This window comes from Zootoca vivipara, chromosome 3 (assembly GCF_965207765.1).
Source record: "Zootoca vivipara chromosome 3, rZooViv2.hap1.1, whole genome shotgun sequence".
Classification (NCBI taxonomy): Eukaryota; Metazoa; Chordata; class Lepidosauria; order Squamata; family Lacertidae; genus Zootoca; species Zootoca vivipara.
Window position 1 is genome coordinate 109,180,066 of NC_142586.1, and position 17,146 is coordinate 109,197,211.

Consider the following 17,146-nt stretch of genomic DNA (forward strand, 5'->3'; position numbering starts at 1 on the left):
GGATGCCCCAAAGCTGCTGCGCTTTTTTTGGGGGGGGGGGAAGAGAACAGAAATAAATGACGAATAATACATTCGCTGGAACTAACACACAGCACCGACAGTCTGCCAAAGCGCAAAAAAACCAGCACAGAATGCGTTAAAAAACGAATGCTGTTACACCCAATCATAGTCTGCCAAAGCGCCAGAAAAAAACAGCACAGAAAACGTTAAAAAACCAATCTCTGGCTACCAGCAACAACAAGAACAACAAAGGATCTGGGGTTTTAACAGCGGAGACAAGCTGTAGCGGAGACAAGCTGTAGGAGGAGCGGGAGAACAAATGGGGGAAAAACAACAACAACAACAGCGTGAATGGGCCGATGGGGCGTGTGCCAGCAGTGAGGGCTCTGCGTGTCACGTCTGACACGCGTGTCATAGGTTCGCCATCACTGATATAAGCCATACCCTGAAAATAAGACATAGTGATAGGTGCAGTTCTGGAGGGCGCCAAGGAAGAGGCGAGGCTGGATGCGTAATTTAAAAAACAAGACATCCCCTGAAAATAAGCCATAGTGTGTCTTCTTGAGGAAAAAGAAATATAAGACAGGGTCTTATTTTCGGGGAAACACAATAACTTCCAGAGAGGCTGCATTCCACATCCAGAGTTCTTTCGCGATATCTATGACCTAGATCTTCCCCTGCATTTTTGACCTTTGCACATTCTTTGTTTATGCTGTTAGTTTCCCAGTTCATGTGGGGTGTTGAAGTCCTGGGCGGTGGACAACTGGGTTCAGTAGGTCGCTGGGTGACTTTGGGCCAGTCCATATTTCTCAATCTAACATACTGTCAAAAGATTATATATAAATTTGAGATTTGCCATAATCTGGATTATGAACATTGGTCTGTGGCAGTCTGGTTGTTCTTGCATTGCAGGTGTGAGGCCGGGAGGACCCTGGACCCTAAAGGCTGTAAAAGTTATGGGATATTTTGCATGCTAAAGTTGAAAACATTTAGTGGTGACGAATAACCACTATGGTGTGATGTTATCCTTGGTGTGATTTTATAAAGGAACCACTTTAGACTATGTGAACAGCATGAATATCATATTATAGATTTGCCCAATCAAATAATAATAATAAAAAACACCCTCGGTCAATTTTAACCTGTCAAATATTGTCTAATAGTTGACTAGTGTTCAATGCTTTGATTGATTAGAAGAGTTAAAGATAGGAAGAAAATGACTCCTATTAAAACAGTTGTCTTTTAGAAGATTCTGAAAGCTTTACAGAGCATTGAACAAGTGCTTTCTTCTCTCCACAGCAAAGGCAATGGACTCAGCAGTAGCAGTGGTTGGGGAGAAAAGTTCTTTGGGGTAGGGCAAAATTCAAAGGTGAAAGTAGCAGGTCAGAGCTTGCTTCCGTATTCCCCCAATCCCTTCGATCCTGAGCTGTTTCATCATGATGATGATGATTATATTTATACCCTACCCATCTGGCTGGGTTTCCCCAGCTACTCTGGGTGGCTTACAGAATATATAAAACATAATAAAGCATCAAACCTTTAAAAGATCCCAATACAGAGCTGCCTTCAGGTGTCTTCTAAAAGTTATGTAGTTCTTAATCTCCTTGACATCTGAAGGGAGGGTGCCACTACCAAGAAGGCCTTTTGCCTGGTTCCCTGTAACTTTGCTTCTCCCAGTGAGGCAAACCACCGGAAGTTCTCCGGAACTGGACCTCAGTTTCCGGGCTGGACGATGAGGGTGGAGATGCTCCTTCAGGTATACTGGTCTGAGGCTGTTTAGGGCTCTAGAGGTGTGCACCAACACTTTGAATTGTGCTCGGAAATGTACTGGGAGCCAATAGGCCAAATAGGATCTTGGAGTGAAAATGGCCACTGTCAGTGGTGGCCAAGCACTTTTGCTTCTGCCACCTCAACCATGGGCCCTGTCAAAGAAAAATGTCGAGGGGGTAAGGAGTGCCAGTTCCCTCTTGCCTTCTGAAATTGCCGCTCACTTCATCTCCCGTTTGGATTACTGCAATGTGCTCTACGTGGGGCTACCTTTGAAGGTGACCCGGAAAATGCAACTAATCCAGAATGCGGCAGCTAGACTGGTGACTGGGAGCGGCCACCGGGACCACATAACACTCGTCCTGAGAGATCTACACTGGCTCGCTTCCGAGCACAATTCAAAGTGTTGGTGTTGACCTTTAAAGCCCTAAACGGCCTTGGTCCTGTATACCTGAAGGAGCGTCTCCATCCCCACCGTTCAGCCCGGACACTGAGATCCAGCGCCAAGGGCCTTCTGGCGGTTCCCTCATTGCGAGAAGTGAGGTTACAGGGAACCAGACAGAGGGCCTTCTTGGTAGCAGCACCCGCCCTGTGGAATGCCCTTCCATTAGATGTCAAGGAAATAAGTAGCTATCCTAATTTTAAAAGACACCTGAAGGCAAACCTGTTTAGGGAAGCTTTTAATATTTAATGCTGTATTGTTTTAATACTCAATTGGGAGCCGCCCAGAGTGGCTGGGGAGACTCAGCCAGATGGGCGGGGTATAAATAATAAATTACTACTACTATTATTATTATCTGAACGTTCTCGTTTGCCTCGCCAGTGACCATGCTGTGTGTTTGCTTCCTTCTTCCTCCTGGACCCCATGTCCCACTTCCTGTTCGAAGAGTCCTGCAGCTACAGCACATAGCCAATAGGAGGTGCTAGATGGTGTGGCTTAATCCATAGATCATAGGATTGTTGAGTTGGAAGGGACCCTGAGGGTCATCTAGTTCAACCCCCTGTGATGCAGGAATATGCAGTTGGCCCATACGGGGGTCGAACCTGCGACCTTGATGTTATCAGCCCCACGCTCTCACCAACTGAGCTATCCACCAGATTAATTGGCAAAGAGCAATTCCTTTGGGGTGAGATATAGGGCCGGGGGGGGGCTGTCTTGAAATGAGGGGTGCTTGCGTCTGCGAGACCCTCTCTCCTACAAGGCTGGCCATTATAAAGTGACTCCAGTGTTCAGTCAAAAAGCTAGGTTGGAATACTCGACAGTGGGCAGTCGATGGGCCGGTTGACAATATTTGTCCGAGACCAGTATCCTATCCATGTATTGTACGCATCCTTGAAAAGTCAGGTGCAACATCAAAACATAGCGTTTTAAAGTATAGCATTCCAATGCGGTTTTTTGTTCCTAACCAGATCGCCTGCCACCAAGACCAAAGGCTCTGCAGTCTTAACTTACATGGAGGAAGATGAACGGAATCGGTGCCTCTCACCAGGTACAGGTTCTTAGCATCTTTTACTCTCTGTGGTGGGACTTTGGAGAGAGAGGAGACGAGAGCCCTGCAGCGGGAAACGTGGGCAGCCTCTCCCCTCCCTCTGTTGCTTGTAACAGAATCAAACCCTGGACACAGTGGAGATTGTTGGATGTGCCCTGGCAGACTCTCAGCTTTGGGTGTCTGCCCTCCTTTCTCTGCTGCCAAGAGAGATGCCTTCCATTTTAGAAACAAACTATCTGGCAAAATAAATCTTGTTTCAGGCCTGCTCAGAGGGCTGGAGGCTCCGGGAAAAGATAGATAGCTGTATTTTGAAACTTGTTGCTATTTTGGAACCATTGTGACAAGCTGTTTTAGGATTGTTGGCGCTGCAAATTTATGAGTTCTGGCTACATCTCTGCCTCCCGTGCTGGATCCCTGTGGCATGACAAGATTACCAGCGCTGCAGATTGAACATCTCTGCCCAGTGCATCGATCAACTCATGTTTTGGCGTCAGTAGTGTGATGGTGTATTGGACCAGGATTCAACCGCCCACCCCCAGGAAGTTTATGGGGAGCAGAGGGCAGTGCCATAGCTTGGGGGGGGCACAGAGGTTGTTGTCCCATTCGGGGATCTGTTGGACTTTTCAGGGAATAAACCCAGACTGAAACCAATGGAAGATTTAAGGAGCCAAGTTACGGATTGGTTACAATACCACCAGCTACAGTCATACCTCGGTTTACGAACACCGCGGACCCATCTGGAAGGGATTAATCCACTTTCCATTACTTTCAATGGGAAAGTTCGCTTCAGGTTAAGTACCGGTACGCTTCACATTAAGTACAGACTTCCGGAACCAATTGTGGTTGTAAACCGAGGTACCACTGTACACAATATGTTAAAATTAGATTTTAAAAATGGGTTCTGGGACCAAACCTCACTATTTGAAAGAGAATTATTACAGCATACGGATAAACAATGGTCTAAAATGTGTAATTTTTTTTTTTACTAGAATGGGAAACAAAAGACGAGCTAGTCAAAGCTCCAGTGACACACTGGGCAACAGATATAGGACACAACATAGAATTAAACCTTTGGGAGAAATTTTGGAAAAATGGTTTGAAATTTGCTGCGTGTTACACGTTGAGAAAATTATATGAAAATGATTCACAGATGGTACTTAACTCTGAGTAGGTTGGCTAAGATACAGGTATATAGAACAGAATCAGATATGTGTTGAAAATGTAAAGGAATAGAGGGAACATTTTTTCATATGTAGTGGACATGTAAAAAGGTAAAGAAGAAGAAGAAGAAGGGAGACGATCTACAATGAGTTTTTAAAAAATGTTTAGACTAACCTTCCCAAAAAGACCGGAGTCGTTTCTGTTGGGAATAGTTCAGACAGAAATTGCTAGGTGTCCAGAAAATTTATTTATGTATGCAACAACGGCAGCTCGAGTTTTGTTAGCACAAAACTGGAAAGTGTTGGAGGTCCCAGGCAAGGAAGATTGGCAACTTAAGATGTTAGAACTAGCAGGTTTAACACATAGAATAAGAGAGCAAGAAGAACATGTATTCAAAGCAGTGTGGAAAATATTTATTGAGCATATGAAAAATAACTGTATACAGCTGAAAACTCTGGCAGTATTAAGATCAAAACCTCAACAGTGTAATTCACATTTGAGTGATGTAAGAGTGGAGAACTGCTTAAAATGGTTAAAGTAAAAATAATAATGCAGGAATGATAAGCAAAATGAACCATGGAAGGAGAAGGCTGTTAAGTAACTGGATTTATAAAGCTATGTAAAATGGAAAATTCAATAAGAATTATTTACATATGTATTAAAAAGAGAGGTTGTTTTCCTGGGCGCAAAATGGTTAGGGGCGCAAAATTTCCACAACCGGTGCTTCCTCAGTACAGCTGCATGCTTCCATTGCTGGGCTCTGTTGAAAATGACTTCTCCATGTGAACCAGGAAGTGACCTCTGCAGACAACGGAACAACTCTTCTTTTCTGCAGATGCAAACACTGTTGGGCAGTTGAATGTGCATCCATATTCTGTCCGTTTTCCTCCATCCGTATAGCCCCGGGCACTGGCAACCCACGCTACGCCACTGGTGGAGGGCCTGGGAGAGCTTTGGTGCCCTCGCCAGGATCATCAACAATGATTTCTGCAGTGGGTAGAAGAGACATTGAGCCAGCCTTCTAAATTTTCACGATGGCAGCGTGGCATCACTGGGGCATTGTGAGCAATTCAAATGGGCAGCCCTCATTGGAGCAGGTATAAATCTGCAATCTTATACACCAGTGACAGGGAACCTGTTTTCTTCCAGACGTTGCTTGGCTCCTACTTCACATCTTCTCTGACCGTTGGTCATGCTGGCCAAGGGCTGACGGAGATGGGAGTCCAGCAATAGCCAGAGGGATACATGGTTCCTGATCTCTACACCGTAAATGCCAGTGACCTCCAGGAGGAGACATGCATATGATCGCACTGAGGAGTACCTGAGCAGCCTAACAAAAGAGCAGCAGCCTCCTCAAATCTAAAAATAGATTAAAATGCCTGGGCGAATATAAAAGGGCTTTGACAAAGGATGCAGCTCCTGACAAGACTCCCTGAGGAGCAGGTTCCGCCTTCTGAGGAGCAGGCGGTGCCATCGAAAAGGCTCTTTCTTGCTTTCGCTCTGCCCCTTTTCCTAAATTAAAAGAAATATTCTGAAACGTCCCTTCTCCTTCACACACCAGCTCCTCAAAACGGGCCAGGACAATAGAGGCTGGCCCATTATTTCTTTAATTAAACAATAACAACCTGCACCGAGGCATTTCCTGCAAAGTTTGGGGAAATCGGAGGCAAGGATTTGCAGGATTGCTTTGTTCTTCAGAGGGGTTGGAGCGATTTCTGGCATCTCTCCAATGCCACCTGGGGAACGCTAGCCTTTTGTTTGGAACTCCTCGAAACAGCTGTGCCTCCGCTGTTTCTGGAGAGGCACAATAGCTTCGGAAGTTGTGCCATTCTGCACGGCGTAGGCACCAGCTTCTTGTCTCCCAGTCCTTTCTGCTGGTTAAATTCGCTTGGCAGGCTTTTGGAGTGCTGTGAAACAGAGAACATGGCGGCTAGACTGCTTGCGTGGGCAAACTCCTACCACCAAGCATTGCAACATCTTGTCGGTGGGATCTGCACTGAGTGCCAATCTGCTTACCCTCTGTAGCTTCAGACCAGGTTACTGGGAGTGCGGTGGGGTTCTGTTATGTACAGAGCTGAATTATAGAACAATAGGATCCAGAATCAGCAGTCTGATTGGTCCGCAGGAGCCACCCAATCCAACTCCAGGTGGAAGTGAATCCGCCACCTGATTGGCCTGCAGGAGCAGCCAATCAGGAGGCTGGCAGAAGTGAATCCGTAACCTGATTGGCCTGCAGGAGCAGCCAATTAGGCTGCTGGCAGAAGTCAATCCACAAACTGCTTGGCCCACAGTTGTAGCCCTGAAGTAGCCAATCAGGCAAAGCCCATTGTGTAAATAATGTATATAAGCAGATGGTTTTGGGAAAAGGGCATTCTTCTCTTCTTCTCCTTGATGACTACGAGCTGAATAAAGAGCATGAAATTCACCCTCGACTCCGAGTATATTTCAGGTTCCCTCTTAAAGTCCCTATAATATCAGAAGCCTGCTCCCACAGCAGTTCAGAAGATGGCTTTCAGTGGGGCTGCCCTTGTTTTGTGGAACAGCATCCCTATTAAGAAGAGACGTTTTTGTTCCAACGATTTTAAAAATATATATAATAATAATAATAATTTATTATTTGTACCCCGCCCATCCGGCTAGGTTTCCCCAGCCACTCTTGGCGGCTTCCAACAAAGATTAAAATACATTAACAATAGTTAATGTACATTAACAATAGTTGGGCAATTTTTAAAATTTTTATTTCTAGGTCCTTGACTTGGATGTTTATTTGTGTTGCTTTTCAATTCATAATTATAAAAGTTACGAACTCTGCATAGACAAAAGCCGGGTGAAGCCTGGCTCTGTGAAAAAGCTATTACCTGCCTCCCTGTACTGTCAACTACTGGGTGTATTTCTAGTGCCTGGATTAATAAGGATCCTGAATATATTTTATATTGTGATTTTATTTTTCAACCACCCTGAGACCTGATGATGATGATGATAATTGTAACAACACATATTGAGTATCTGCAGCTGTCTAGGTGAATTTCATCGCAACCAAGCTGCTATGTACTGAGCTTGGATCCTAGAACAAGAGGCAGGTAGGATCCTAGAAGGCAGCAACCTGATTGGTTTGCAGGAGCAGCCCAATCAGGCACCAGGAGGAAGCGGACCAGCTACCTGATTGGCCTGCAGGAACAGTCCAATCAGGCTCCAGGAGGGGAGTTGAATCAGCCAATCACAGGGGACCCATTGTGTAAATAATGTATACATAGCCAGAGTTTTTGTTGGAAAGCACTCACTCACTGTTTACCCTGAGCTGAAATAAAAAGCATGAAATCAACGCTCAACTCCGAGGATATTTCACAAGCACTCGATCCTGAGAGCCTGCAGTCGTGTCTTCTAATTGCATGCACAACAAGAGCTGTCAGCACACTTCTTGGGCTGCTCATTGAAATGCAGGTTTTGGGTGGGCTTCACCTCCTTGGCTTTTTGCTATTTTGTGCTGTGATGAGCTTCAGCGGTGGAAGCACAAATGCAAAAGGAGAGGATGCCGGGAAAAGGTAGCCAGGTGGCATTAGGTGCTTTTGAAAAGCTGTTCCGCATGCTACACAGCAACCACTAAGACTTTGCAGAGTCCTCGCTATGCTGGAAGCCCAAACCAATCCTGAATTGTATTTTCAAATACATTTTTGTTACATTCACACACCACACTGTTTTACGCCAGCCTTCCCCAGCTTAATGCTCTTCAACTGCTGCTGGGCTACCCCCCTCCCCGCTTGCTGGCTGTGGGCGAGGGGAGTTGGAAGTCCAAAACATCTGGCAGGTTGGGAAAGGGTGGTTTAGGTGTGCAGTTTAAAATGTAATTCGTAAATCGGTCCTTGGCATAGCATCAAGCCCGGCTTCCTGGTTTCATAACGTTCCTGGAAGATGCTGGGCAGGGATTCATCCCATCTGTATTTGTGATATTCCATAATTTTGATAGAATCATAGTTGGAAGAGACCACAAGGGCCATCCAGTCCAACCCCCTGCCGAGCAGGAAACACCATCAAAGCATTCTTGACATATGCCTGTCAAGCCTCTGCTTAAAGACCTCCAAAGAAGGAGACTCCACCACACTCCTTGGTAGCAAATTCCACTGCCGAACAGCTCTTAATGTCAGGAAGTTCTTCCTAATGTTTAGGTGGAATCTTCTTTCTTGTAGTTTGAATCCATTGCTCCGTGCCCGCTTCTCTGGAGCAGCAGAAAACAACTTTTCTCCCTCCTCTATATGACATCCTTTTATTATATATTTGATCATGGCTATCATATCACCCCTTAACCTTCTCTTCTCCAGGCTAAACATACCCAGCTCCCTAAGCTGTTCCTCATAAGGCATCGTTTCCAGGCCTTTAACCATTTTGGTTGCCCTCTTCTGGACACGTTCCAGCTTGTCAGTATACAAGCTGATACGTTACTCAACCTCTTTAAGAGGCTGGACAGGATGAGACAATGTGAGAAAAACAAACCTCCTCTAATTCCTTTTCAAGACGGTCTTTTGTAAAGCACCGAGAGCTGAAGAAGATGTACAAAATACATTTCTGCGCCTATGCACGCAAATCATTTGAGAAGCTCCAAAAGCTTTCAGAACAAAAGATAATGTTTCTGTCATCTCTCCCTTTATTGCATTTCCACTTGTGTTTAAGGCTTTCTAAATACGTGCACATCTGGCAAAAGGAACCGAGCGGAAATCCCTTAGTATGTATATTGGTCATCAGACTAATCTCATTTAAAGGTCTGCTGGGCATCAGCAGGGGGCCTAAAGGCTGCCCCCCCCCCCGACACCATTACAAATTCCATGACCAAAGCTGCAATCCAAACAGCTTCTTTCTCATCCAGAGGAAGCAGCTGGAACAAGCCCAGTTTTTAAAGTGTTAACTTTCTCCCACCGCACCTGAACTTTTATTGCGTCTCAGGCCTTGCACTCTAGGAGAGAAGGTGAATATGGCAGAGGTAGCATTTTCTGCAGGGGAAAATATTCGTTTCGGTTTACATTTCAACGCCAGCTTGATCTAATTTGCTCTTTCCAAAACAGAACAAAATCCAAAGCGCACCTATCTTTCAAAATCCACGCTCCTCTGGATTTTGCGATGCAGCTGCCTGTGTGCAAGAGAAAATGTGCAGAACTGTGTATGTTAAGGAAAAGCCTTCATGAAATGCACACGTAAAAGAAAATAACATGCGGAAACGCCTTCTATTAGGGAAAACTGCTTGCGGTGAGGTAGATATAAGGCAACAATTTAACCCTAAAATGTGTGTGTTGGGAAAAATGAGACCTAAAATGCTGGTGATTTTTTTTGTGGGTCCCCCCGTCCCCGTCCCCATTTAAAAACTTGCAAAGGGCTGCAGCAGTCTGGCGAACTGAACTTAAGATTGGTGGAAAATGAGAAAGCGAGAGAAGCTGAGATAGGGATGGGCAGATCTGTCAATTTCTGGGCTGTGGCACGGGGCTCTTTGAGCATGTCTGTCAATCATGGACTGCAAACATGTCTGCTGAAGGCATCTCTCTCCCTCGGAACTCTGGTGTACGGTTCCTTCTTATGGGATCTCACTTCTGCCCGCATTTCCCTCCTGATAGCCCATACAAAACTGTGGGCAGATTGTTAACATTTTCAACCTGATCACAGAGGTGTGCCGTCCTGCAGGCACTCCAGTTTCTCATGAGTTTAAAGTTTCAGGAACCCTGTTGGTGCTGTGGAGCAAGATGTATAAGGGCAGCTGTCTACCAGCTTCATCTGGTACGCCAGCTGAGACCCTACCTGCCTGGGGACTGCCTTGCCAGAGTGGTACATGCCGTAGCTATCTCTTGCAATGCACTCTGCATGCCTGTCTCCTGGCCACTTTCGCCTAAAGTTTCATTCTCTTCCCCCTTGCTTTGCATCTCTAGTTCTTAAATCCAACACAGGTTTGAAAAAGAGTTTGCACTGGGGCAGGAGCTGTTCCGACCCCGTGCTGGCGTTTCCCAAATACTGGAGTTTAAGTGACTCCTCACGTAAGCTATTGAGAGGTGACTCAGAAACTGCAGCTAATCCAGAATGCAGCAGCTAGACTGGTGACTGGGAGCGGCCGCCGGGACCATATAATACTAGTCCTAAAAGATCTACATTGGCTCCCAGTATCTTTCCAAGCACAATTCAAAGCCCTGAATGGCCTCAGCCCTGTATACCTGAAGGATTTTTCCTCCATCGTTCAGCTCAGAGACTGAGGTCCAACCAGTGGCGGAGAGCAGGTGGGGGCGGGGCTGGCGTGTGTTCTGGGGGCGGGGCACACTGCCCGTAGGGGTGTGGCGTGCGTTCTGGGGGCAGGGTGCCCAGTGCGGGGGGGGGGAGGGCCAGCCGCGACACCACCCTCAGGATCGCGCTGCCCAGGGCGGAGCGCCCCTATCGCCCCCCCCCTTCCTACGCTCCTGGGTCCACCTCCAAGTGCTTTCTGCTGGTTCCCTCACTACGAGAAGTGAGGTTACAGAGAGCCAGTCAGAGGGCATTCTCAGTAGCTACACCTGCCCTGTGGAACACCCTCCCATCAGATATCAAGGAAAGAAATGACTCTCTGATTTTTAGAAGACATCTGAAGGCAGCCCTGTTGAGGGAGGTTTTTTAATGTGTGCTGTTTTCCTGTGCTTAATTTGTTGGAGGCTGCCCAGAGTGGCTGGGGCAACTCAATCAGATGGGCAGCAAATGAATGAATGAATGAAATTATTACAAAATTATCAGGGACTGGCTGGACACTGAAGAGTCTTGGAAGAAGGGATCTGTGAACCGGAGGAGCCGGTAACAGCCAGGAGACGAAAGGCAGGGGCAGGAGAAGATGCAGGATTAGAGGGCGAAGAGCAACTGCAGGGGAGGGCTTCCCCATCTCCTCTTCTTGCCCTGCCTCTCCTGCTCCAGTGTCTCCCAGGAGCTGAAGAGAATTGAAGGAGAGGAGGAGCAGAAGCAGGTTGCTCACAGATGCAGCCTTCCCCTGTTTGCGCACACCGTTGATCAGGCATCCCCAAACTGCGGCCCTCCAGATGTTTTGGCCTACAACTCCCATGATCCCTAGCTAACAGGACCAGTGGTCAGGGATGATGGGAATTGTAGTCCAAAACATCTGGAGGGCCGAAGTTTGGGGATGCCTGCCTTAGATGGAGCAGAGGTCAGGAGTGGAGCCTCTCTGTTGCGGCAACTGCCTCAGTGAGTACTTGCCTACAGATCCGCCGAGTTGCCCTCAACATGGCGGGAGGACTGTTGCACGTGCATGACATCACACATGTGTGCCACCACCCCAACCTGGCCAGGCCACCGCATCCTGCCACCCCCACCCGCTTTACCTTTGTGAAAGGGATGTGCCAGGGTGAATAAACTTTGCCCTGCCATGTCCCTGGCAGAGGATGTTGGTGCCTGAGCATCTACTCTGGGGTAATGAGCATCTACTCGGGGGTATTATTATTACCGTACTGTGTTTCTCATATTATAAGACACGTCTTATATTTATTTTTTCCTAAAAAAAACACACTATGGCTTATTTTCAAGGGATGTCTTATTTTTTCCCTCCTCCTCCTGCCGCGGCCGGCATTGCTGCTGCGCCTATCACTATGTCTTATTTTCGGGGTATGGCTTATATTCCTTGAATGCTTAAAAATCCTGCTATGGCTTATTTTATGGGTATGTCTTAAAATATGAGAAACAGGGTAATAATAATAATAATAATAATAATAATAATCATCATCATCATAATCTCACAGGCCCATATAAGTTTAGCAAACAAACAGTTGGGTCCCCAGTCCAGATTTTATTCTGATCCTGATCTGATTTTAGGATGTATTTTAATTGATTGCCTGATTTTATGTTACTGTGTTATACATTTGATGTTAGCCGCTCTGAGCCCAGTTTTGGCCGGGGAGGGCAAGGTATAAATAAAATGTACTATTAATAATAATAATAATAATAATAATAATAATAATATAATATATTTATTATTTATGCCCCACCCATCTGGCTGGGTTTCCCCAGCCACCCTGGGAAGCTCCCAACAGAATTAAAAGCACAATAAAACATCAAACATTTAAAACTCCCCCAAACATTTCCTTCTGCAGCAGAGTTCCTTTGGCAGAAAAGTTTTGCTGCATCTTTTACTTCTTTACAGCAGCAGCAACAAACAGCAGCATTCCAGCTATCTCTTAGTGAAATTCCCACCACAGGAATAAACACCATTTGGTTCTGTTTCTCAGAGTCTTTATTGTTTACAAAACTTTACACTGGCCATTGATGTATGTCAAACAAACAAACAAATAAAGCAACATCATCTTTTTTTCTTTTTAGCCATCTAGCCAGAGACCTAACGCTGACTCATTCACTTGCTCCTTTACACTGACCTGGTCTTAGTTGATCACATGCCCTAATAAGGACACCTGTTGCTGGGGAAATTATCTGTTGCCTAGCAACTTGTTCAAGACCATTTTCAAGTATCTTCTAGAATATTCCAGCAGTGGATGCACCTGGATGACGATGAAGCTTTTCAGGATAGACACAAATTATTATTATTATTATTATTATTATTATTATTATTATTATTATTATTATTATTATTGTGGGACGGGCCCCTCCTTGAAAATATTGGCCCCCCCTAGATGGCGCCCCTGCTCACCTAGGAGTACATGAGACTGATGAACCTGCCTTTCCCCAACTTGTAAGTGTACTTTTGACAACAAGAGTTAATTCCTCACTCTGGACATTCCTGGCTGGCTTGTTCATTCAGGAAAGGTGTGGGTTTCATTTTAAGTCCTGCTGGGTACATCGAAATCAATGGGAGTTAAAAAATGAAGCCTTTTGCCTGATTTGCGCCCTGTCTCAGGCTCTGACCTTCCCTGGATTTTAGGAGTTGGACTACATAGAAACGAATGCTAAGCCCACTTACTTACTAGGAGGTGAGCTCCATGAAAATCAGCATGACACACTTCTGAGTTAAGCGAGCTGAAGGTTTGGGGGGAAAGATACCTTGGTTTTGAAACCTCAAATGAAGCTAATGCCCTTTTAACAGGATTATCTCTATGAAGGAGACTGCGCGGTTGAAAAGTGCAAAATAAAGTAAAATGGTTGGAAGGCATTATATACTGTACTGTGATCAGGTTTGCAAAAAAGAGTAAAATAAAATAAAACCCTGTTGTTGGTGACCTATTTTTCATGGTGTAGACCAAAGCAGCCCTTCTGTTTATAGCACTATGGAAAATAAAAATAGCTGTGGAAAATGAACACAGAGTAGCTAAGTCGACAGCAAACAATGTACGCCCATCATGTGATCTTATGACAAGGTCATGACAACATCTGATTGGCGTGTGGCACAAATGTAGGTGGAGCCAGTAAGAATTAGGGATGGGTGCCAAGTTGGGTGAAAGGTTACAGCATTTTTTTGGGGGGGGGGTTTGGACCTACAAAGCTATGGTTTGATTTTATGTTTCTATGCTCATTTTGGTTTCTTCTAGTGTCTTTATTTTTCCAATCTTTAAGTTCGGTTTTCCACAATTGCACATTAAGTTTGTGATTTTATTTCACAAAAATTCTTAAGAAAATTCAACAGCATTTCAGTCTGAACTTCTCCCAATGTACAAATTTTGTATCCAATTTCTCGTGCAGAATACAAATATTTTTTTTTGCAAAGTGCTATTTCCTGATATGCATATTGTATTGTTATTTTCACTAATGTATACATTAAATGTGAGGACGCAGGTGGCGTTGTGGGTTAAACCACAGAGCCTAGGGCTTGCCGATCAGAAGGTCGGCGGTTCGAATCCCTGTGACGGGATGAGCTCCCGTTGCTTGGTCCCAGCTCCTGCCAACCTAGCAGTTCGAAAGCACGTCAAGTGCAAGTAGTTAAATAGGAACCGCTACAGCGGGAAGGTAAACGGCGTTTCCATGTGCTGCTCTTGTTTGCCAGAAGTGGCTTTGTCATGCTGGCCACATGACCTGGAAGCTATACGCCGGCTCCCTCGGCCAATAATGCGAGATGAGCGCGCAACCCCAGAGTCGGTCACGACTGGACCTAATGGTCAGGGGTCCCTTTACCTTTACTCTTCCTTTGGGCAACATAGGGAATGTGGAAAGAGGCAATGTGAGGCTATTTCCCCCACTTTGGGCCATGCTTCCTAATGCATGTCTCCCTCTGCTTTCCTCCTTGCATGGGACCAAGCTGGTGCCTATTCTGTCTCATTTTGGATACAGAGCATCATCATTCCAGTAGGCGTTGTTCTCATCTGTATGGATGTGTGATCCTACCCCACGACCACACAGAGGTTTTTAGAAACTTAAAGCCATGTGTTGGCCATCTCAGAGGCATTCCGGCTTCCATGTGTTCATTTGTTGCTTGCACCTGTGTATGAATGACCCCTGGGAGGAATGTCTTAGGTCAGCGATAGCCCAGGGATGGGGAATTCTGTGGGCTCGCGGTATATTGTCGGACTACAGCTCCCATCGTCCCTGTCTGAGTTTGATGGGAGCCTGAATAAATCTGGAACTGCTTTTAGATTGCACCATGCACATCTATAGATGGTTTTTTCCGCCATTGTTTCTTTCAGAGCAGCTGAGATTTCTAAATTCCTTGAGTGTGGGTTCTACAAACTCTCTGGGAATCTCAAGGCTTGTTAGACGAGCGGCTTTTGGGATAAGCTTTTGTTAAATTTTTATCTCGCAGACTTGGTGCCTTGCATAGCAAAAGGTGGAAACAGACGGCAGGCTGTCGATATCTTTGGACGAACAGCTTTGCCAAGAAGGATTTCTGTTCCCCCGTTTCTTTATTTTAAAAGGGAGGCCGCATGACAGTCCTATTTGATTTATTGATACTGGGGTGTCAGTGAAAATAAGATTTTTTTTCTTAACCTACAAGTTTCAAACTGTGCCATGATTCTACGAAAAGTTAAACAATCTCTTGCCAGAAATGATAACCTCCTCAGAGGCCCAGGTCAATAGTAGAATTGCTTTATATCCTACCACAATTTCCAGCTTCCAAGGATCCCTTTTCTTGTTAAGAAAGATGTGATGAATCCACATAAAAATGTGGATTCCATTCTGTGATGTCATCCTTTGAAGCAGGCTTTAGCCTCCTCTGGATCTAGAAGGGGCAGCCAGCTTTGGAATAGCTCAAGTAATGTCATCTTTCTGCTTGAGGAGTCAGCAAGCATCCAGGTGGAAGCGTCGGGGAAAATGCCTTAAATAAGAGACTGGGAGAGACCAGCCAGGCATACAAAAACAGCTTTGCGAGTCTTCAGTCTGGAGATGATAGTTAAATCTGTGAAAAGTGGAGGGGGAGGGAGAAGTTTCTGAAGGGGAAGCTGGAGATGGGGCAAGGATGAGAGAAAGGAGAGGGATATTGTTAGATGGTACTCATACGGAAAGAGAGGGAAGGAATTAAGGAATTCAAAAGGCAACTATCACTCTTGCCCAAAACATGTGGGGCTGCTTTATTCAAACCACAGATTCAATCATAAAACTGACTTAACTATTGCATGGAAGGGAATTCTTGAGCAAGGTTCTTGAGGAGGTTGTCCCAGACCAGATCCAGGTGTAATTGGGGGAAACAAGATCTTCCAGATCCATTCTGGTCAGGGTTTATAGGCCCAGATTTGGTTCAGAAACTGCTTGGGTCACTCTATAAGGATGAGAGAAGGGGAAATGTGTCCTCGTTAATTCTCCCCAACCTCTTATCATCTTTTGATACCATCAAAAATATCCTTCTGGAGCGGCTGTCTGAGTTTGGGGTGGGTGGCACCACTTTGTGGTGGTTCTGGTCCGACTTGGATGGCCGTTTTCAGAGGGTGATATTTGGGGAGTGTTGGTCGGCCCCATGGCACCTTTATAGAATCATAGAGTTGGAAGAGACCACGAGGGCCATCCAGTCCAACCCCCTGCCGAGCAGGAAATACCATCAAAGCATTCCTGACATATGCCTGTCAAGCCTCTGCTCAAAGACCTCCAAAGAAGGAGACTCCACCACACTCCTTGGTAGCAAATTCCACTGCCAAACAGCTCTTACTGTCAGGAAGCTTGCAAGCTTAGCACCGGTACTCTTTTAAAGCTTAGAATTGCGGGTATATCTTAAGAGCCTCACTGGTGGATTGGTTCTATTAATAACTGGCTCACTTAAAAGGAAAAAGAAAATGCAAGATACACTAAGTGATCTGCTTCCTTTGGAAGCTATTGATCCTTGTGTCACTGAGAAGGAATATGTGGGCTAAGCAGCAATTGCATCCTGGAGCCCAGTTATTCTTGGTGCCAAGGAACACAGTCTGCAGAAGCATCGTGGTGGGAAGCTAAGCTGAGATCACCAATGTTTCTGTTGCAGGGGAAAAAAGGTTATAAAAAAGCTTGAGTGTAAGGTTGTTCAGGAACATTTGGATGCACAACTGCATTTCTTTCTTTGCAAAGTGATATGGCTGAATTTCCTGAATGGGGGAGCCTGTGGCTCTGCAGATACTGTTGGACTCCAACTCCCATCTACCCCGGCAGTGTAGCCCAGGGGTCAGGCATGATGGGAGTTGTAGTCCAGAGCCACAGGTTCCTCCTATCACTGCCATCATGAGGAACTGTGTGGCCTTTGGTTCAAGATTCGGCTGACAGTGTTGAAAAGTTTTGATGTTTTAGTATGGGCTGCCGTTGATTTACACGTGTTGTTACAATGAGTTTTCCCAGATCTGGAAAGTTGCTTGTCTGTTTGATGTGCATTTGGACAGCTCTTAAGA

At 45.6% G+C, this 17,146-nt stretch overlaps 1 protein-coding gene across 4 annotated transcripts in view; it reads left to right on the forward strand.

Moving 5' to 3' along the window:
• The window catches only part of CCDC85A (coiled-coil domain containing 85A), a 123,886-nt gene that overhangs the window by 23,816 nt on the left and 82,924 nt on the right, over window positions 1-17,146 (forward strand). The window contains exon 3 of one of the 4 annotated variants that reach the window (XM_060273141.2): window positions 3,178-3,257. The exons of the other annotated variants lie outside the window; for them this stretch is intronic. Within the exon in view, the coding sequence (XP_060129124.2) occupies window positions 3,178-3,215 (38 nt within the window). The 3' untranslated portion in view covers window positions 3,216-3,257. The remainder of the gene's footprint in view (window positions 1-3,177; window positions 3,258-17,146) is intronic. 4 annotated transcript variants of the gene reach the window in all.